This window comes from Galeopterus variegatus, unplaced genomic scaffold, assembly GCF_000696425.1.
Source record: "Galeopterus variegatus unplaced genomic scaffold, G_variegatus-3.0.2 Scaffold2527, whole genome shotgun sequence".
NCBI lineage: Eukaryota > Metazoa > Chordata > Mammalia > Dermoptera > Cynocephalidae > Galeopterus > Galeopterus variegatus.
In genome coordinates, this window is record NW_007728638.1 from 63769 (window position 1) to 87354 (window position 23586).

Sequence of the window (23586 nt, forward strand, 5' to 3'; positions counted from 1 at the left end):
AGAGTGGGCCTATCGTGCTACTAAGAGGGCAGTACAGCAAGTGCAAGCTTTGAAAGTGGCTGATCCCACTAACCCTTTTGAATTGGATGTTCCTATAATCCAGGAAGGATCAGGATGGGTTTTGTGGCAGAGGCAAGACCAATTCTGAATGCCGATAGGATTCTGGTCTCAGCTCTGGAAGGGGGCTGAAGTGTGTTATTCTCTGATAAAGAAAGAGTTAGTAGCTGAGTATTCTGACCTGATGGCCACTGAAGCTATTACAGGAACTGCCAAGGTTCCACCTAATAAGGACAACATGCCCCGTACTAGGTTGGTTGCACACGTGGGCAACTGCCCGCAAAACAGGTACAGCTCAAACCCCCACTCTGTCCAAATGGGGAGCATATACAGAACAAAGAACCATGGTGTCAACTAGTCCTTTGTCTAATGAGTTACAAACTGTGTTAGGAGCAGTGGAAGTAGTGGAGGAAACTTTGGCACTACCGTTACCCATGGAGGTGGAGGTCACACCTTTTCATGAGGGACAGGGACCTATTACAGAACAAGCTTGGTATACAGATGGCTCTAGCATGGAACCCTCAGCATTGTGGACAGCTGTTGCTGTCCAGCCCTTAACAGATACAATATGGTATGAAAATGGCACAGGGCAAAGCAGTCAATGGGCTGAAGTGAGAGCAGTATGGATGGTAATAAAAAATGAGCCTGGGCCATTAACCATCTATACTGACAGCTGGGCTGTGTACAAAGGTTTAACCCTTCAGATCTCTACTTGGAAATATCAACAGTGGATGGTAGGCCACCAACTCCTGTGGGGACAAGCCATGTGGCAAGAGTTATGGGAATTGGTACATGAGAAAGAAGTAACACTTTTCCATGTCACAGGACACTTCCCCTTAGCCAGTCCAGGCAATGATGAGGTCAGTGCCTTGGCTAAGGTAAAAGGCTGGAGAGAGCCCCAGCCGCTGATGTGGCCCAGTGGTTACATCAATGAATGCAGCATGCTGGCAGCAAAACCATGTGGATGACGGTTGAAGATGGGCCCTGCCTACAAAATGGGATGATGTAGTGAACACCTGTCATGTTTGTCCAGTGTGTGCTCAAGAGAGTCCACACCCCTGGCGGGTGTCCCATACAGATGGACAAATAACTCAAGGGTGCCCCAACTTGATGGCAAGTGGACTTTGTGGGACCACTTCCCACATCAGAGAATTTTAAGTATATTTTTACCGCCATTTACACGGCTATAGGTCTTCTGTTGTGTGACCCTGTAAGGCCCCAGAACAGCTAAGCACTATTAAGATGCTGAATAGCCTTACGGCCATGTACAACCAGCCCCTGGTCATAGAGAGTGATAATGGAACCCACTTAACTGGGCATGAAGTACAGAAGTGGGCTTACCAGTTGTCTATCCAGTGGAAACTACATGTACCATATCATCCTCAGGCAGCGGGAATGATTGAACAGTACAATGGTCTTTTGAAAAAGGGACTGAGGCTATCCACCCAATCCTCATCCCTGAAGGGGTGGATGTGGCGGTTATGGCCAACAGTCAGGATTTTGAATAAGAGACCCCCCAAGGGTGGGTCCTCTCCAGTGGAGGCTCTGTTGCATAGGGCTGCAGCACCTATTCAATTGCAGGTTACTACAAAGGATGATCTCCTGAAACGAGGATATAGTAAGAATGGAAATAGTCTCTGACCAGCCCCAACCGATTTGCAACAGGGACAGACAGTACAATGGGAATGGCCATGAAAAATAGAAGCTTTCCATATACATTGGTGGGCTTAATTGGACCTTGGGGGAGAGGATTAGAGGAAGATTTAACAGTCTCACCTTGGATAACGAGTACTTGGCCTCCCCGAGTAAAAGTAACATGGCCTGGAACAGAGAAACACTCTATTTTAAAGGGTACATTTATACTGTTATTGTGACAAAATAGTTGTAGGCTCTACATGTAATAATATAAGGGAACTCATAATTGGCCACAATGGTATCAAAAACCTGGTAAGACACCTGTTTCTGCAACTATTTTGTCTCAAGATGGTTAACTGGCATGTATTTTGCCAGATGGGCAAGAATTCGCCTTCTTGGTGCCAATAACTCTCTTGTCTTTTCGCCCATAGTCTTGTGGCTACCAACACCATAGTCAACTGGGCACACACATATGCTCGTGTAGCTAATGTGTCTGCTTGCTGGTTCTGCACCAAGATTCCTACCAGCATGGCTGCAGGATTCCCATGGAAAATTGCCCCAGTGATGACTGTTAACTGGACCTGGTTGATGCAGGACTTTCCTTGTGAAAAGACATGGGATGTCACTAAACGACACATTATAACAGAAGTCCTAGCCCACCTAAATTCCAGTAAGTCGTGGGAAGGATATAATGTATGGGATGTGTTTTCAGGGTTAGCAGCTGAAAGAGTGGAATTACAGGGACAGGCTACAAGATGTGTTGACCGTACCAGAAATTGTGGGCTGGGTTCCCAGTCCTCAACGTCAAGAGATACAATATGATACTGTTAACAGATCAAGAAATACAGTAGTACCAGTGCCACAGGGAACACTGTGGGTGTATGGAAACCATGGATGGCCATACCTCCCACATAACTGGATGGGCAGATGCACCTGGGGTACACCTTATCTGCCAGCCTCAGTGTACACAACATTAGGTGGGTGTCCCTCTAACTGGGACTCTGTTAAGGCTAGGTACTGAATAAAATGTACCCCCTGGTGATATTATCCACTGGCTTTGTTTTCACCACAAAGGGTTGCTACGGTGGCAGAATGGCAATTAACTGCACTGGCTGATCATGTTGCCAGAGCTCTGAATCAAACCCATCACGCCTTGACCCTCTTAGATCAGGAACTATATTGGATGAGAAAAAATGGTTTTACAAACCGAATGGCCTTAGACATGTTAACAGCTTCCCAGGGAGGGGTGTGCACCCTCCTTGGAACAGAATGTTGTATATACATCCCTGACTATCATCATAATGTTACCAAAGCCTTACATCAGTTAACCAGCAAGATTCATGTTGTTCAAAAAATGACTGGAGATACCCTCCAGGAATGGTGGCCAGTATGTCATCCTCCTGGAGGTGGGTGTTAGCTGTACTGGGAGGGAGCACCTGTGTTTTAGTCGCATGTCGTTGCTGCCTGTACTGCTGCTGTGGTTTATGGATGCAAGGGTCAGCCGTCCTCACTAAGGGACCATCGTGGAAGATCTCAGACACATAGATTGTATGGCAAGGGAACCTGAAGGGATGGGGTATGCGGAAAATGGAGTCAGTATGGTCAGGCTCCTCTCGCCTCATATCCAGCTGGGTATGATTCACCACATCCATTATAAATAAATTACATAAGAGTAGCATTACTGCACATGTGCGCCCATGTACTCCTTGGCTCGTTGCCTTTATTGTGTACTCTTGGTATAAAAAAGACAAGGCTCTGAACCACAGGCAGGCAGAGTCCATGTCGAAATAAAGCATGTCTACTTTGCCACAGCTTCTAGATTTTTTCTCAATTACCTGACTCACGGTCTGTGCAGAAAGGGGCTGAGGGGTCAGTGATCTCACCTGGCGCCCGCTCCCAGGGTTGTCCAAGTACAAAGCGGACAAGAGGTAGTGCAGCCTAATGGATAGAACCCTAGCCTCTGGATGTAGACCTGGGTTCAAGTCCCAGTTCTGTCTCTGACCAGCTGTGTGGCTCAAAACAAGCTACTTAACCTCTCTGAGGCTCAGTTTCCCCATCTTTAAAATAAGCATGATGAAAGAGCTACCTTAGTGGGATACTGTCTAGACTGGACTGCAAGATGCCCATGGTGGCGACCAGTAACCGTCTTCCCCAATGGCATGTTGGAACCTCCACTGTTTTATTCTCCTTAGCAGCAGAAGCCCCATCTATAGCAGTGGGTGTAACTGCCCGATACAAGACCTGAACTTCCCAGCCTCCCTCACAGAAGGCACAGCATGGACTAGTTTCCAATTTAGAGCTTAAGAACCTTTGGGAAGATTCATGTAAGTGAACGTGCTGTTCAAGGCTGTGGGGAAGGGCTGCTCCAAAGGAGCCATGGTGGCAGAATGATGCTCCCCCCCAAAGATGTCCACGTCCTACCTCTGAAACCTGAGCAGAAGATGGCTATTGAACAAGCGAATAATAAAGAAGTAGATAAATTGTTGAGTTCTGTGGGGAAAAAACAAAAACAAACAACTCTGAACCAGAAACACTGTCGCTTAAAGGAACTTGCTGGTTATGGCCTCTCACAGTTTGAATGCTAGTTCTCTAATTTGTGTTTTTCCAAAGCCTGGATACCATTTACTCACCCTCGCCAAACGCTGAGTGGTGGCCTTTGCAGTCAAGTGTCTTCTCCTGAGTCCACCATGGACGCAGCAGCCACAGGGAGGTCCTTCTGCCATAAGACTGTGCACTCGCAGGCTGCTTCACTTCTGGACTGGGGAGCGCTTTGTTGCTTTCAAGCAGGAAAGCTGCCATTAACCTGCTGACCTCCTGTCTCACTGCAGAGGGCAGACAGCTCACAGCCGCTGAGTCTCATGATGGAGAAGCCAGGCAGCCCCCTCAGTGGGAAAGCCAGCCGCCCCACACCCGAAACTCGTGGGTCTGCCTTGTCCAGGCCTAAGAGGAACCCGTCAAACATGGGGATTGTTTCTAGCAGGAAGACATTGACCAGCTGTTTTCAAAGTGAGGGGAAATCAACAGAGACAGGGTGTCAACTGGCTGTCGAGGGTTTCCCTGGCAAGAGGTTGATGAGATTCTCTCGCAAAACCCTTTCCAGTCCTAGGAATCCAATTTGGATGAATAGTTGGGGGCTCTTCATTTGCCCACTAAAAAGTCAAACGTTTGAAATGACTGTTAGCCCTGAAACGATCCTATACCCAGCCCCACCCAGGAGTTGTTCCTCGCTCTATCCAAAGCATTCTCCCTGCCCACTTCCTCCTCTGTTCTGCGTTTAGAAGTCCCTCCTACCAGGAGGCCTCAGCAGTGCAGTAGCCTCCCAAACTCTGCCCCTAAGACAAGTCCCCATCGCCCTTACGTGCCCCTCACTCTGCTGCTCCCCCACAGTATCAGAAGGGCTGTCCTGACTCCACAACATCACATCAGGACCATGGAGCCCGGCACACAGGCTGGAGAAGGAAGGTGCTCTGGGAGGCCCAAGGCCATCCTGCTTTGTTTCTGCTGCAGATCAAGGCCAGAATGTAGTAGGTGCTTAGTTAGCACTTGCTGGGTAGTGCAGGAAGCTGTGGCAACCAGACTCAGGCCACATGGACAGGACCCCACGCAACAGGGTGCCACTGGGTGAGATCCCCGATTGCGGGCCCTGGGCTGCCTCGGTGCCACCCTAGAATGTCACCATGCCTGCCTGGGCCTCCTCTTCTTCAGACAATGGGAACCATGAAGGTCACCTCTTGTCCAGAGGAGGTGCAACAGTGGGATGGGGGAGAAGCCTCTGGAGGCTCCCTGCTCCCTCCACCTCTTCCGCCATGCAGCAGACACTGGTTACTCAAGTGCCCTACTCTGTTTTGGATTTTGCTTGGAAGAGCCACTCTACCGCCACTCTCAGCCCTCCATGGTGGGTGAGATGGCCCATCCCCATCTCTAGGAATGCTGTCATGGTTTCGCATGTGGCCCCCATTCTTTGACACTACTGCCACCCAGGGCAGGTTCTACATCCCCTCCCCCTGAACCTAGGCTCTGTGACAGCTTCACCCTAGACCATGGCAGGAGAGATGCTGCGCCAGGTTCTGGGTCCCGCCTAGCAGCTTCCACCTCCTCCCTTGTGGGACGCTTGCTCTGGGAGCCCAGCTGCCATGCTTGGAGGCCACCTGGGCTGCCTGTGCAAAGGCCCACATGTCCAAGAACCATTGCCCCAGCTCCCAGCTCTGGCCGAGCTCCCAGCTGACAGCCAGTGCCACCTCACCAGCCACGTGGCTGCACCTTCTTGAGGGAGGACCATCCAGCCCCAGGGGCGTGGCCTCTGCTGAAGCCACATGGAGCAAAGAGGAGTCTTTTCTGCTGGTGCTGCCCAAATTGCAGATTTATGAGCTGAATAAATGCTTGTTGTGACTTTAAGCCATTAAGCTCAGAGACAGCTGTCACGCAGCGGTGGCAACTGTAGTGGTGGTATGCCGCTCTGACTTTGTGTCACATCCCCCCAGCCACAGTGATGGGGACAGGGTGGCATGTGACCAAAATGAGCCCAGCCAGCACCAGTCAGAGCTAATCCAGACTCTTGCTCTAGCAATGAGAAAGGAGAGCTCTCTTTTCCACTGAACTTGGCACTATTTTCAAGATATTTTGTTTTTGTTTTTTGGTGACTCGACTATGCGGAGTAAGTTACGTATGTCTTTTTTTTTGGGGGGGGGGCAGCTGGCCAGTGCAGGGATCCAAACCCGTGACCTTGATGTTATAAGGTTGCACTCTGACGAACTGAGCTAACCAGCCAGCCCAAATTAGGCACTATTTTGATGTAAACCCAGAGCTTCCCACAGCCATCTTTCAAAACAGCCCACATGAAAGTGATATAGAAGGGTGCAGAGTCCATGCACAGAAAGAACTGGGTCCTGATGACGTCGTTTGCATCCGTGGATCAAGCTGTTCCTGAAGCCATCATACCCCTAGACTTTTCCGCTATATAAGCTAATAAATTCCCCTCTTAGCTTAAGCCAGTTTGAGTTAGCTCTTCTGTTCCTTGCAACCAAGAGTCTTGACCTCTACACATCAATACCAATATCAGGGTAAATACCCACAAACATCCCCCTTCATAGGTAACGATGACGTCTGACACCCCACATGGTACACAAGGGAATGACAGATGGTCACTGACTTCACATAGGGCTCCCAGGCCTGATGCAACTACTCCAGGGAGAGGGTGGTGGGGTCTGCGGGAAGAAGATGAGGCCATCTGGAGGGGCCTGCTGGCCTTATCAGCCCTGGGAGCTGCCGGCTGGCCAGGCCAAGCAGAGGGCAAAGTGTGCTGTTCAGACCTCCCCAAACTCTCCTCCAGAAGCCCCTCTGCGCACCTCTCCCATCCCCCTACCGCCACCCGACCACTTCCTGCTATTCAGATAGGCTGACAACTTTTATGATCGTGGTTGTTATTCAATCCTGGTGACACCCTGGAGAAAATATGACCCAACCCACCCTGCTATCTATCTTCTTACTCCTGTTGAACATTTAACATAAAACAAACACCACATCAGCACATCTGAGATGCTTTTAGTAAATCAAAGCCAATGGCCAAGTTCCTCATGTCCAAAGGGGAGGGGGCTGCAAATGGGGGTTTGAGTCCTAAAAGAACAAGGGACAGACACAGGTCAAGGAAGCCCCAGGGGCACCCTCGGAGAGGCTGCAGCAGACTTTACTGTTATTGCCCGGCCTGCTGACAACGTGCAGATTCCGACTGATGTCGTAGCTGTTTGTGCAGCAGAGGTGGAGCTGCTGGCCAGGCCCTGGGGACAGACACTGGAGCTCAGTGCCATAATAAAGGCTGACAGGCTCTTATAAATCTGCAGCTCCCTCCACTCCAGGGCGGCCATGGGCCTGGGGTCAACCCCTCACTCATCTGATCTGTGGGAAAATAAAAGGATCCCAACTTGCCACTCTCCAGTTAGACCTGGGGCCTCCCTGCAAGAAAAGTTACACAGAAAATTCTCCATTTAAATTAAAATGGGTGAAAATAAAAATAAAATGCTATCTTCCCTGTGAGTCATTGTACAGTATGTGCATGTATTGAAACAACACACTGTACCCCACAAATATGCACAAGTAAATGTTGAAATAGTTTTAAAAAATAAGAAAATAATAAATAAAATTTAAAAACTAAAAAATTAAAATGGGTGATGGAACATTCTGGAAGGACCCAGGAAGTGTGATATAGGCCCGGGCCTTGGGAGGAGACTGGGGAACTGAGAGGAAGAGTTTTGTTCTTCAGGGTCATGCCCCCTTGTGCCCTTAGAGTGTCTTTTCTTGACCATGGGAAGGTATTATTTTGCAATTAAAAGCTAATCACTTTTTTCTAGGATTGAGAGTACGTGAAATATTCATTTTATAAATAAGAGACTTCAGAAGCTGTGCTGACACCTAAGTATTCCAACCCACTGTTTTCCATCATGAAAGGGTGATATGGAATATTTTAATTAGAGAATTGATGCTCATCACCAACATGAGCTCCTCTGAGACACTCCGGTCTGCGCCTATAGGTGGCGAGTGGGAATAGGGACCCCTAGCTTGGAGAGAGAAGTGCCGAGGAGTGTGGATGCCACTGGGGCGGCTCAGGTGGACGTGGTGTCTCCCCTGCCCTGCTGGCCTGTGGGTGTCCTCCACCCACCCCGCCCCAATGTGAGGGTGCAGCAGGTGGAGCCCAAGCTCTGGACCGCACAGCCTGGGTTCAAGTCCTGCCTCTGCAGCACATGAGCTCTGTGACCTCAGGTAAGTTACTTAATCTCACTGTGCCTCAGTTTCCCTGCCTGTAGGAAGTGGGACAGGAGGACTGACTCCCAGGACAGTTACGAGGATCTAAGGAGCTAGCTGGTGTTGGGGATGAATGGTATGCATTGCTACTATTATTATTACTTATCACACAGAATGGCCCTGCTTCACCTGGCCCAGGAGAGTCCCCTCAAGAAGAAGACCCGTGAGCTCCACTGCAGGCATCTCACCTACCTCATCTCAGACCTTTGCAGCCAACTGGGCAGTACCTGTTATCAGTCCCCGTGTGGAGGAGAAAATTCACATCTGCACATCTAAAGCCGGCGCTGCACCAAGTACAGGGAGCATTCTAGAAGGCCATGAAGCCTCGGGGTGCCGTGGGCCTGTCAGCCAGCGAGGAGGATGGGTGAACGGCAGCAGCCTGCACTAACACATTGGCCACTGTGCACATGACTGTTCACATTTAAATGTAAGGGAATAAATACTGATTTAAAATTCAGGTCCTCGGTGGCCGCATTTCAAGTGCGCAACAGCCACTTGTGACTTTGTGGGCTCCCGTACTGGATGGCTCAGATTGACAACATTTTCACCATCATAGAAAGTTCTACCAGATGGAGCTGGGCTATGTGGTCACTGCTCAGAAAATGGTGTGGAACAGAGGGAGGGTGGGAGAGAGAAAGAGGGAGAAGAAAATGGGAGGGAGGGAGGGAGGAAGAGGGGAGGGAGGGGATGGGGAGGCAGGGGGAGTGTCTCTCTGGACTCCCTGATTTGAGTCTGAGGTGCCTCCCAAAACCCCTCACACAGCTACATTTCCCTTTCCACCAGCCTCACCTAGAGAGAGCAGCCTGCAAGTGCAGGAGGCTGCGGGTTCCCTTCCCACCATGTGAACAGGACCTGCCATTCCCTCCTATAAGTCAAGGGCCGACCTGGGCCACATGGAGCCCATTCCAGTCCTGACTTCTCTACACACAGACTTTGGACAGCGCCCTCATGTGGCTCCTGCTGTCACACTTCAAGGCAACACCACAGGCAGAAGAATGCCCATGGCCAGTCCACAGACGGTGGGACACAGCTGGGCCATGGGTCGTTGCGTTAACCACAACAGATGAGCAGCACGAGCATCACTCTCCAGGAGCACATCTGGACACATTAGGATGACAGGGCCAAATACTCCCACGTACCTGGAATAAAACCACTGCCACTGTCACCAAAGTCCAGACTATAGCAGCCTCCGAGCCACTCCTGTGTCCACTGTTGGCTTTTTATTCCACTCAACCCACTTCAGCCAGAGTGGTTTCTCCAAAATGTGAGTCTGATGTACTCAAGACCTTCTAAACACCTCCCAAGGCCTTCCATCATTGTTCCGTCTGCCAGAACCCTGCACCACCACCCCACCCCCCTGTGCCCTGCTGTGGCCACCCTGAGCAGCTTGCACAGCCAGAATGCCCCAGTCTGTCATCTCCAGGCCTTCCCACCTGCTGTGCCTCTGCCTGGACACTCTGTCTTCATCCTTCATTGCTGGGATAACCAGACTTGTCTTCAGGTCTCCACTCTGATGTCCCTTCCTCCAGGACCTTCCCTGACCCTCAAGAGGGGGTCAGTATGTCTTATCTTATCCTGAGATCCCCCCACAAGCAGAGCCTGAGGCAAGGATTGAGTGCAAGTGTTTTAATGGGGAGGTGGTCCAAGAAGCCCTGTGAGGGAGTGGGGAAGTAGCACAGGTAAGGAAAGGAGCCAAGACAAAGGACATTAGCAAGAAGGTGACCACTGTGGGCAGTAGAAGTTCAGTCCTGCTGAGAACACAGCTCAGAGTTGTCCCCACCAAGTGTGAGAAGGCTGGAGTGTTATCCACACCTCCCACCCATCACTGGCCAAGGGCTGCTCCAGGGACATTGCCTCCCCAGCATGTCCAGCCTGCTCCCACAAGGCTCCCACAGCAGAGAACACCCAGACAGAGCTTGCTGGTCCTTGTATCAACATGGGAATGGTTGGCAGGATGTTGATTGTGTCCTGGACAGCCCACACCCCATGCTCACATGCACATCACTCTTTATGGCAACTAGCCCCTGTATCCCATTAGCACAAGGGCCACTTGCGGTAGGGCATGTCTTCTTATTTGCTGATTGAATAAATAATGCTTGATATTGTCCTTGGGCCACTGAAGATGTGCCCTAGAAGAACACAGCTTCCACTCCCCAGGGAAGACTGCAGGTCCTCTGCAGGGCCCATCACAGAAGTACAGATATGCCCGAGACACCCCATGGGTACTCCAGACCCCATTGTCCTGTGGATCTGAGACTCCCTCCTCTTTCTTATTTCCATCTCTAAGGTAGACAACCCAGGTCAGGCCCCCAAAGTCTGGTTCTGAATCATCACTTTTAGATCCTCCCTTTGCCACCTCATTGGGAATCTGTCCTTTCCTTCCTGCCAGGGCAATGATAACAGAGCTTAGCCTGGATGGAGGATTTGAGTGGTTTCTATCTTCTTTGTACTCTTCTGTATTCTCGAAATCTTCCACAGTGAATTGCATTGCTTTTCAACTAAACTTTTTATTTTGAGATAATTGTAGATTCACATGCATGTTTAAGAAATAATTCAGAGAAATCCCATTTATCCTTTATCCAGTTTGGCCCAATTGGTAACATCTTGTGAAACCATAGTACAATGTCGAACATCAACACTGATGGTACCACATGGAAAATTTCCATCACCACAAGGACGCCTCGTATTGCCATTTTATAGCCACACCCACTTCCCTCCACCTGACCTCCTCCTCAACCCGACAACCACTAACCTGTTCTCCATTTCTCTAATCTTGTCATTTCAAGAATGTTATGCAGGACAACTGGATGTCCACATGCAAAAGAATGACCCCTACCTCACACCATATACAAAAACTAAACCCAAAATAAATCAAAGACCTATATGTAAGAGCTAAAACTATAAAACTCTTAGAAGAAAACATTGGTATAAATCTTTGTGACCTTGAATTAGGCAGTGGTTTCTTAGACATGACCATATGACCTAAAACATAAGAAAACTAAGAGTAAATTTGATTTCATCAAAATTTAAAACTTTTGTACTTCGAAGCACATCATCAAGAAAATGAAAAGGCAACCCACAGAGTAGGAGAAAATATCTGCAAATATCTGATGAGGGTCTAGTATCCCGAACATATACAGAACACTTACAACTCAACAATAAAAAGAAAGATAACCCAATTAAAATATAGGCAATGTATTTGAATAGACATTTCTCCAAAGAAGATATATAAATGTCCTATAAGCACATGGAAAGATGCTCAACATCGTTAGCCATCAGAGAAATTCAAGTGAAGACCACAGTGAGATACCACCTCACACCTGCTGGAATGGCTATAATCAAAATAATAGACAACACTCTGAGAGTGTGAACAATGACATGGAGAAACTGGAACCCTAATGCACTGCAGCTACTGTGGACAACAGCTTGGCAGTTCTTCAAAATGCTAAACATACAGGGGCCGGCCCGTGGCTCACTTGGGAGAGTGCGGTACTGATAACACCAAGGCCCTGGGTTCAGATCCTATATAGTGATGACCAGTTAGCTCAATGGTTGAGCATGGTGCTGACAACACCAAGTCAAGGGTTAAGATTCCCTTACTGGTCATCTTTTAAAAAAAAAAATGCTAAACATACAGTTTCCACATGACCCAGCAATCCTACTTCTAGGCATATGCCCAAGAGAGATGCAAACATATGTCCACACGAACACTTGCACAAATGTTCACAGCAGCATTATTTGCAATAGCCAAAAGGTGGAAATAACCCAAATGTCCATCAACTAATGACAGATAAACAAAGCATGGCATATCCATGCAATAGAATATTATTCAGCCATAAAAAGGGATGAAGTACTGATATATGCCTCAACATGGATAAACCTTAAAAACATGATAAGTGAAAGCCAGCCACAAAAGACCAGGTATTGTATAATTCCATTCATATGAAATGTCCAGAACAGGCAAACCCTTAGAAACAGAAAGTAGATTAGTGGTTGCCAGGGGCTAGGGGAACAAGGGAAGGAGTAGGGACTGATTAATGGGCACAGGGTTTCTTTTCATAATGATAAAACATTCTGGAATTAGTGTGATGGTTGCATAACACTGTAAACATATTTAAAGCCACTGAAAAGTATAATTGAAAAGGGTGAATTATACAATACATAAATGTTACTTCAATTTTAAAAATTGAAATTTGCATGCAATTTTATGCAACATAAGTGAGACCACGTGAAACATGCCCGAACTATCTCAGGACCCTGGTGCAGTGGATCTGCTGTCTTTGGCAGAGGGCGGCTCCCCTACCCCAGGGACACAGAGATGGACAGCAAGTCCCTCGTAATGAAGGAAAATCAGAGCTCATCATTTAAAAAGTGGCCATTTTAAAGTTTCACAAATAACATTTATTGGCCTCATTCATAACAGAATGTCACCCACGCTCACATCCACTCTGCTACAACTGAGAATCACCTGATGATGGATCACCAGGACTGGATCCTGGGTGTGAATTATAGTGCACGAGAAAACAGTGGGCATCATGGACTCCTCCTGATCTGAGGACTTTCATTAAAGATCTTGACTGTGACTAACATTTCTGTCGATGTTCTTGACAGTAGCTGGAGAGTCCAACTTCAAACCCCAAAAAACTGGCTAGAAAGCAAAGAGAAAGTTACTGAGAACTGTCCCCCAGGCCGAGGCAGCACTGCCCCTAGTGGGATCCTCCTCAGGTAGAAAGTGGGGGTGCCCCCACAGTGGAGGGGTTGTCACTGGGTTCCCACTGTACTCAGGGCAGGGTGCAGCCATGGGGTCCAGGAGAGCCCCTGCCCCTCCAAGAGCCCACTCTCTCCTCTGCAAAGGGGTGACAGTCCCAGCTGTGCAGAACTGCAAAGGGAACAGATCAAGTGAAGGCTGTCACAGGCCTGATCAAAACGGAAGGAGCCAGATGCGGCCCTGTGCCTGGAGGCTCCCATTGGGAAGGGCTCTGAGCTCGCCTCTCTCCACAGCTGGCAGCTGGAGCGAGTCTCTGCCAGGCCAGCAGCTGGGCAGCCATGGCTTCCCAAGAGAAAAAGCTGGCATGTGGCTTAGGGTATCCCACAGGGCACTCTGCACATCACAGATGGACAAGATATTTTCTCCTAAAGGCTGCTTGTTGCCTGCACCTCTGCCTTGAGAGCTTGGCTCAGGAGCAAACACCCTAAAGAAGAATCCCAAGTCAGCGGTACCACAGAGCGAATGGGCTTCCCAGGTCTTTCTAAACGAGATGTTGAGAGGGAAGGGAGGAGATGGGCAGCAGCTATAGGTGCCAGGATCCAGGAGGTGGAAAACAGGGAGGTGTCTCTCAGCCTTGACTGCACCTCTGGGGAACTTCAGAACAGAATCACATGCCCAGGCTCCACTGCAGACCATTTCACTCCAGATCTCTGCAACCAGGCACGGGCTTCTCCCTCCCTCACTCCCTCCCTTCCTTCCTTCCCTCCTTCCTTCCTTCCAACTTACCAGGTGCTTCCAACATGAGGCCTGGCCCACACTGACCATCTACTTAACATTTATCATTCACAGTCAAGTTTCTTTCTTTGCTCTTCCCAGAGTGGGCATAGGGGATTCAAACTAAATTTGATATCCAGTTGCCAACATGAAAAGAAAGATAAATCCTCAAGGAAAGAAACAAAGAAGGGAAACCTCTTGATGCTGGTCTTTGGTACACTCGTGTTCAGAGATAATACCAAGCTGATGCGACCCCCCCCCCCCCAACCCCTGGCCCACACTGACCATCTACTTAACATTTATCATTCACAGTCAAGTTTCTTTCTTTGCTCTTCCCAGAGTGGGCATAGGGGATTCAAACTAAATTTGATATCCAGTTGCCAACATGAAAAGAAAGATAAATCCTCAAGGAAAGAAACAAAGAAGGGAAACCTCTTGATGCTGGTCTTTGGTACACTCGTGTTCAGAGATAATACCAAGCTGATGCGAGCCCCCCCCCCCACAACCCCTCCTGTGCCACCAGGCCCACAGAAGCCCATCACAGTATCACGTGTGACTGCAGGGGTCAGAAGCAGCATCAGTGTCCAAAACAAGGAATGGAGAGGCAAACGGCAGGGGAGAGGGACGTGGCTACTAGCCACAGCAAAGCGACAAGGACAAGGCTAACCTCCTGTGTGAACCACTAGAAAACTGGGCAAAGACACTACTGTCAGATACTGGACATTTTCTAGAATATTCCTCCTACCACTGAGTGGAGAAGGCAGACAATTAAAAAGCAAACAAGTAGATACATGTAAATCTGAACTGTGTATATTTCTATATTAACACATATTTACAGGTCTTCCATTTACCTAAATGTATGTGTGTATCTCTGCCTGCATTTCCATATAGTGGTCATGTAAGAGGCTGAATGGGAAGGGGCTGGTTGGGGAGGAGGAGGATAGGTTTTTCCAAGGAGATGCTATACAGGCCAAGAGTAAAGGAGGAGAAGGGAGCGGCCAGGTCACCAGGTTCTGCCATGACCCAGGGAATGGCCCTGGAGGCTTCGTGGGAGTGAGACTGCAGCAGGAAACAATGGCTGTGCAGCCGCAAAGGTCAGGTATAAAACTCGGAGCCTGGGCGCAGTGGGGCATCGAGACCAGAGGAAAGGGACCTCCGCTGTGGAGCCTTGATGGCTGGGGCTGCAGCTGTGGGAGAGGCAGCAGGTCTCTAGCCCCAAAGGTGCGTTCAAATCCCAGGGTCCTGCTGGGTGAGCAGGCTCTAAGATCCACTTTCAACCCCGCCACCATGGAAATTTATGCAATGAGGACCAGTCTTTGTGAGCAGGGCAATGTTAGAACTTGAGAACAGGAAGAGGTAGAAAAGGAAAGGTGGCAGAGCCCCCACGTAGCCCCCACCTACATTGTTGGCACTGACGCCTCTGGACGTGAGTGAGCAGACCCTTGTCTGCATGCAAGTGTCACACACATAGCCAGATCTTACTCTTTTGTTGAACTGTGACCCAGTCCCCCACACCCCTGACCTCTACTAAACTTCACCTGCCCCAGGGAGGTAGGCAAAGCGCCCAGGGAATGGGAGATGGGCCCAGGGCCACCCTCGGTGCCCCACTCCCCACCTGCTCACCGAATGGCCTCAATGACCCTCAGGATGGCCTGAAGGAGGGTCAGAAGGCTGAGGCCAAGGGACAGGAGGGAGGCCGGAGAGCTGGCTCCCCTCCCCAGGGCCAGTGGCTCATCCTGGTGAAGGGCCTGGAGCTGCTGCCACTTCAGCAGGAGGCCCTCATTGCAGCAGACCTGCCAGCGGTTGTAACAGGAGTGCAAGTCCAAGGGGGTTTCTAGGTGGAGAAAGGGCAGGAGTGAGGACAGGGCACAGTCCCGGAGTCAGTATAGGATACGCAGAGGCTGCGACACCAGCCCGGAAGCCTCCAGGAAATGCGGACTGGCAAGAGGCAGTCACAGCCCCAGGGGTGTGGACACTGACCCCATGTTCAGTGAGATGAAGAAAGTACTGCTGGTTCATTATTGCCTGAGCAATGACAGCCTCACAGCCGTGTTTCTGAAAGAGAGTTTATCTTCTAGAGCAGCATACTGAAACATTTCTGGATAATACAATTTCTAGCTGGGATTTGCTTCAAATTCATCTTTTCTTGTTGCTGGTGGGGGGTGAAGATCAGATGAAATGGGATTGGACAATGATTGGAGCTGAGTTACGGGAAAACAGGGCTTATCTAAACCTAAACCAATCTCCACTTTTGTGAGTACTTGAAGTTCTCCGTAAGTAGTTAACAATGGCCACACCACCCACGGAATGGTGGTGTTTCCCTTTCCTTGACGCTCTCTTACATTTCCAGACTGCTTTGGTCAACATGTGATCCTCTTGATATTATATTTATCTTTTATTTTTTATTACACTATTAACATACTATTAATATAAAATATACACTCTGTATTAAGATAAAAATGCACTATCAATATAAAATATAAATATATTTTCCTTATAAAGAATTCTATCACAAAGCATAGAGAAGAAAAACATATAAGCCCTCTCTTTATAAGGAAAATATAAGAACAGAGATATAAATTTTTTCTTTTTTTCCCTTTTTGTCTTTTTTTCGTGACCGGTAACGGGATCGCAACCCTCGGTGTCGTGCCCGCACCACGCCCAGCCAGTGAGCGGGAACCCGTCTCCACACAAATATATTTTCCTTATAAAGAATTCTATCACAAAGCATAGAGAAGAAAAACATATAAGCCCTCTCTTTATAAGGAAAATATAAGAACAGAGATATAAATTTTTTCTTTTTTTCCCTTTTTGTCTTTTTTTCGTGACCGGTAACGGGATCGCAACCCTCGGTGTCGTGCCCGTACCGCGACCAGCAACGGGATCGCAACCCTCAGTGTCGTGCCCACACCGCGCTCAACCAGTGAGCAGACCGGTCTCTATATGGGATCCAAACCCTCGGCGGGAGTGCCACCACGCTCCCAAGCGCCGCACTCTACCGAGTGCGCCACTGGGCCGGCCCTAAATTTTTTCTTTAAAAAGGAAATCAGTTAGATTTGAGAACAAAGAAAATGTCTCACATTTTTAAATCACTCTGTACTTGAGGCTAAAAGAGAAAAAGATCCTAATCTCCCAGCAGCAGTGAGACCTGTCTTGACATGGGTGTGCTCGATAGAAGATAATGCACATTTTAAAATTTGATGGATACCTCCAGACTGCCCCACAAATACTATGACAATTTACACTCCTAATAGTTGTGTCACTTTTATAATTAGGAAAATTCACTCATTTTGGCACCATTAAAAGATGGGCACAGTGGTTGGTGGTTATTCATTTCCCAGACCATCCCCACCCCTCACCTCTGGGAGTCCCACTCAAATCCCTCACCTCTCCCAGGAACCCAGTTCCACTCTGGGATTTGCCAAGGAGCGCTCACCACATGGTAGCACGCGTGCCCAAGGCAGGACATGACCCCAGCCTAGGAACACAGGCACATCAGCTCCTTGGGGCTGGGAAGTGCCTTCAAGACCAGCAAGCCCACTCCTTTTAGAGGCCAAGAAAGTAACGGTCGGGGTGCAGATGCTTGTCTCCCAGTAAACTGCATCATAAGAATGTAAAAAATATATATGCCACATCATGAATACATGAATTTATGTGCCAGGCCACAAATACGGGACTGTATGTACCATGTCACAAACATGTGAATATATGTGCCACATCACAAATTCAAGAATGTGCCATGACACGAATACATGAATGTATGAACCAGGTCACAAATACATGAACATATGTGGCACATCACAAATACGTGAAAATGTGTGCCACATCAGATATATATGAATATGCTTTGTCAAGTATAAATATATACTGTATCATGAATACGTGAATGCGAGAATATACTACGTCTATCATGAATATAAGAGCACTTCAAAAAGTTCATGGAAAAATGAAATTAAAAGATTATACAATTCTTTCCATGAACTTTTTGAAGACCTCTCATATATGAAATGTATATATACTAAGTCACAAATATACGAATGCATGAATATACTACATAAGGAAAATATGCACGAATGTTGTGTTATAAATGTGTGCCATGAATATACGGATGTGTGAGTATATAATAGGACATATACAGAGATATGTACTATGTCATGAGTATATAGAGATGTACACTATGTCATAAATGTATATATGTACACACACTATGTCATGAACTACAGAAGACTAGAGCTTTTAAAAAAAGCACTGTAGAATCATCTAACCCCAGCTTGCAAATTGGCTTCATCTTGAGAGCCAATGCTGGTAGATTGGTAGGGTCTGCCTGGAGTGCTGAGGCTTCTCGGGGTTCACTGGGTGACAAGGGATGGCTGGTGAGAGCAGGGGCAGGGAAAGCCGAACAGGTGTCATCTAGGTGATCTTCCTTGTTTTGCAAATGGCTGGGCATAGAGAAGTCCTCCTATCCCACCATGATGCTCAGGAGACCCCACCTTCCTTGGGAGGGGACAGGAAAGGAGACCACAGAGTTGATTACCTTGGACGCCTGTGAAAGTCTGCTGTCTTTTCACCATCTAAAAGACAAGAATGTGGGTAGCCCTTGTCAGTGCATGGAGAAGAGGGCCAGTGACTTGGACTTAGACCCCCCCTGGGAGGGGCGTGACCAGCTCTTCAGAGGCTGCTGGGTCCCAACCCTGGGGACGAGTTGGTACCCAGTGGTGGACAGCAGCAGCTGGGAGTCAGGGTGAGGAAGAGAGGAAGCCTCTACCCACCCACAGAACACTGAGGGGAGCGAAGGAGAGAAGGGGCATGTGGGGCTGGTGGGAGCACTGCCCCAGAACTAGACAGAGTGTAGAGGACAGAGCATCCCCTTCCCTCTGCACACGCCTGCCAGGGCCAGTGGCTATCAATGGAGAGAGATGGGGGAGGGACCCCCCAGGTCAGGGAGGAGGGCGTGGTGGGAGGAGGCAGTGAGGCAAGGGAGGTGGAGGAGAAGAGGAAGAGATGGCAGCAGCATCAAGTGCTAGAACCATCGTGGGACAGTGCAACACACACACACACACACACACACACACACACACACACACACCCGCCGCCCTTCTCAAGTCTTGGCTACCCCCACACTCGCACCAAGCCTTCTGTGCTCTGCTGCCCTTGGCCACTGACTCAGGGGGTCTTCTCTGGACACCAGCCAAGGCAGACCCGGGAGCCTGGGCTCCGTCCTCTCCCTGTCCCTCCACAGGCCCAGCCCCCCTGCTGGGTGAGCCTCCTTCTTACCTTCTTCTGCGACCTCAGGACCTGGGGCACCCAGTAGGGCATCACTGCCTGATCCCTAGGCACCGGGAGGCGGCCCCCAAAGTGGTGGCACAGGCAGGGGCACGCCTTAGTGGTGTTGGGGATATAAAACCGGACCATCTTTTGGCTCTAACAGAGAGGAGGGGAAGAGAAGGTTCAAAGGGAATGGAGCTGTGGCCCCGACAGCCCCCGGCTCAGTCTTAGTATCAGGGGATGGGCCCTGCAGAGCAACTCCCTTCCCTCCCACAAGCACCCACAACCACCCCCGCCAAAGGAACATGGTCTCCCCTTCAGGGCATTTACAGAGGTGAGTGACGCAGGACCTCCATGGTCCGCTGTCCTCAGTACCCACCATCTGCCCCTCTGCAGTGGGACGTCCACATGGCAATGTGGCAGGACATGCAGGTTGGAATTCAGAGACAGACCTGGCTCTGTCCTGAGCCTAGAGGTCTCCAGCTGTGTTCCTTGGGAACAACACTTAGCTTCTCTGTGCCTCAGCATTCTCAGCTAGGCAGAGGGTTCTGGTGGCAATTTGACAAGATCCATCAGGTTCTACAAGGGACTCAGCCTTCAACCCAGCAATTCCACTCTTAGGAATGTGTACTGTGGGGACACTTGTGCATTTGCAAAGTGACGTATGTACAAGAATATTCACTGCACCTTTGTCAGTGGTGACCGAGCAGCCCAAGTGCCCACCAGTGAGGGACAACAGTAAAGGACACAAAGACAACGGAGCGGCAGCCTCTGGGTACAGTGAGGCAGCTCTGCCTGTACTGACATGGAATAAACCCCGAGACATGACATGAAGCACAAAAATGCAGCATTGTGAGCACAGCATGCACCACAGCATGCACAACTTACACACCTGCAGTATGGCTTGTCTGTGAGTTGTGGTGGGTCAGGCTCTTGCCCCAGCTCCTCACCCCACCCCAGCCTCACCCTTTGCCCAGTGGCTTTGCAGTTCCTCCCAGCAGAGGGATGGTGCAGCTCCCACCCCTTGACTTCGGGTTAGACCATGGACATAGTCTGGCCAACAAGAGGAGGAGGAATGATGGCAAGCCGATTCCAGGTCCAGGTGGTAAGCGGCCATTAGGAATGAGGGAAGAAAACGAAGACACTGCTCCCAAACCAGTGGATCTCTCCATCTTAGAGAAGACCCTCAGGAAGCTGATGGCTCAACCCACCAAATGAAACAAGCCCTTCACGCCAAACCCTCTGCTTTCAGTGATGTCTTGGTTTTGCCTTTCCCCCTACATTGACTGCCTTGGTGACCAGAGGTCTGAGAATTACTTTCTGAAGTCCAGGTGTAGTTCTTCCCCTGGAGTGGCTGTGAGGCTAGTGGCCAAGCCTCAGATGCACTGAGATCCGAGCTCAGTCTAGCATCAAGGTCCAACCCAGCACTTTTAATTTTAGTTTCATTTTAGCTATTACAAATGCCAATAACCAGGGGGTTGAACATTTTGCCCTTTTCTGATTAGTCTGCATTGCCTTCTGCATCCAGTGAACTAACTCCCTGGGAGATGGGTCCATCCCCAGTTTCCACAGGTAACTTTGCCTTTAGGAACTAATCTCAGCACAGCTGCAGCTCCATACCAGGGTGGCCACATAGCCTCCCAGGAATCACAGGTCATCCCCACCCTTTCATCCTCTCTCTTTCCAAATCATGTATTTCTGTGAGCCAGGGCCATTCTACCAAACCCCACCTCACTAACGCCAACTCTTAGAAATACAGAAAAAAAACCAAAATGTTTTTCCTTAGACCCAACACAACACTTCTGCCACCAGATATCTGGGAGTTTTCCCCACGTACCAAACAATTCTCCAGTGGACACCAACTAGGTGAACTTAATTAAATTAAATACAATCTACTTGGAGATAGCATCAGATTCCACAGGTTGAGGGCTCAGTCCCACAAGATTGAAACTTCACATGCCAATCACAAGCTCCAAGTTGCAAACTGTGCTTCTGATGGACCCAGTTGCTATGGTTTGACTGTCCCCTCCAAAACTCATGTTGAAACTTAACTGCCATTGTAAGAGTGTTGAGAGGTGGGACCTTTAAGAGGTGTTTAGGAAATGAGGGTTGCACCCTCATTCATGGATTAATGCAGTTGTTGCAGGAGAGGGTTAGTCATCGTGGAAGCAGGTTCCTGATAGAAGCAGGAGTTTGTTCCAACTCCCTCTGTCTCATGCACTCACTTCTGCCTCTGTCTTCTGCCCTAGGATGACCCTCATCAGATGCCAGCGCCATACTCTTGGACTTCCCAGCCTCAAAAATCATAAGCCACATAAATTACCCAGTCTGCAATATTCTGTTGTAGCAACAGAAAACAAACTAAGATATGCCTATAAATCAAGTTTCCCACAGCCTCCTGCTTGGGTTCAACTGATTTGCTGAGCAGCTCACAAAACTCAGGAAAACACTTTACTTACATTTACCCATTTACTATGAAGGATATTACAGAGGATACAGGTAAACGGCCAGATGAAGAGATGCACTGGGTTAGGTACAGAGAAGGGGGCGCAGAGCTCCCATGCCCTCCCCAGGTGCACCACCCTCCAGGAACCTCCAGGTGTTCTGCTATCTGGAAACTCTTTAAACGCTGTTCTTTTGAATTTTTTACAGAGGCTTCATTACGCAGGCTTGATGATTACGTCACTGGCCACTGGTGATCAACTCACCCTCCAGCCCCTCTCCCCTCCCCAGAGCTACTAAAATAAATGAGTTTAACATACTGTGGGATACAAGAATAATATAAAAAAAATCAATAGTATTTCTAAATACTAGCAATGAAAAATCATAAATCAAAATCTAAAAACACCATCACTGAAAATATGAGATACTTATAGATAAATCTGACAAAAAGATGTGTAAGACCTGTACACTAAAAACTGCAAACTTATGCTGAGAAATATTAAAGAAGACCTAAATGAATGTAGAGATGTACCATGTTTATGGGTCAGAAGACTCTACGTTGTCCAGAACACAATGCTCTTCAAATGTATTTATAGATTCCACACAACCCCAGTCAAAATCCCTATAGGGCATTTTTGTAGAAACTGACAAACTGATTCTAAAATTCACTTGGAAATGGAAACTAAAAAATTGAATAGCCAATTTTGAAAAAGAAAAACAAAGTTGGAGAACTAACACTACCTGATTTCCAATCTTATTATAAAGCCACAGTAATCAAGACAGCGTAGTATTGGCATAAAGATAAACAAGTAGATCAGTAAAAGAGAAGAGTCCAGAAATAGGCCCACAGATATACAGACAACTGATCTTTTTTTTTTTTTTTTTTTTGGCAGCTGGCCAGTACAGGAATCTGAACCATTGACCTTGGTGTTATCAGCACCACACTCTCCCAAGTAAGCTAACTGGCCAACCCTGGACAACTGACCTTTGACAAAGGTGCAAAGGCAAATCAGTGGAGAAAGTATGGTCCTTTTAACACATGGTGCTAGAAAAATTAGACATCCATATGCAAAAAAATCCATGCCTCATGCCTTACACAAAAATTAAAACAAAATGGATCACAGACCTACACATAAAACTATCAAACTTCTAGAAGAAAAAAATAGGAAAAAATCTTCCTTGACCTTAGGTTTAGGCACAGATTTCTTTTGCCTAAACCTAAGACACAACACCTAAAGCATGATCCACTGCTGTGCTCGGGATGGGCATATCTAAGCAAGATCCAGAAAAGATCAAATTAATAAATTGGACTTCATCAAAATTTAAAACTTCTTTCTTTGAAAGATAGAGTGTAAAATAAAAAGACAACCCAAAGACATGGAAAACTATTTACAAACTGAATATCTGATAAAGAACTTGCAAAGGGCTGGCTAGTTAGCTCACTTGGTTAGAGTATGGTGCTGATAACGCCAAGGTCAAAGGTTCAGATCCCCATACTGGTCAGCCACCAAAAAAAAAAAAAAAAAAAAGAACTTGCAACCAGAATATATAAAGAACTTTCAAAATTCAGTAAGAAAAAACCAAACAACCCAATCATTTTAAATGGGCAAAATATTTGAGCAGATACTTCATCTAGTAAGACATGCAGATGGCAAAAACATTTGAAGAAATCTTCAACATCATTGGTCATTACAGAAAAACAAATTAAAACTACAAAGAGATGGGCCGGCCCGGTGGCGCACTGCGCTAGTGCGCCGCTTGGGAAGCGTGGCGGCACTCCCGTCGAGGGTTCGGATCCCACATACAGACCGGTTCCCGCTCACTGGCTGAGTGAGGCGCGGGGGCAACACCGAGGGTTGCGATCCCGTTGCCGGTCCCGGTCCGGTACGGGGGCGGCACTGGGGGGTGCG

General features: G+C 48.3%; 1 protein-coding gene across 1 annotated transcript in view; it reads right to left on the reverse strand.

The window, feature by feature from the left end:
- Nucleotides 1–15592: 15592 nt before the first annotated feature.
- LOC103598200 (chromosome unknown open reading frame, human C16orf95) overlaps nucleotides 15593–23586 on the reverse strand; it is a gene marked incomplete at its 3' end in the record, with an annotated part of 12518 nt that continues 4524 nt past the window's right edge. Inside the window, exons 4-6 of the mRNA XM_008582161.1 lie at nucleotides 19244–19390; nucleotides 18504–18540; nucleotides 15593–15803 (exon numbers count right to left, since the gene is read on the reverse strand). Of these exons, the coding sequence (XP_008580383.1) occupies nucleotides 15593–15803; nucleotides 18504–18540; nucleotides 19244–19390 (395 nt within the window). The remainder of the gene's footprint in view (nucleotides 15804–18503; nucleotides 18541–19243; nucleotides 19391–23586) is intronic.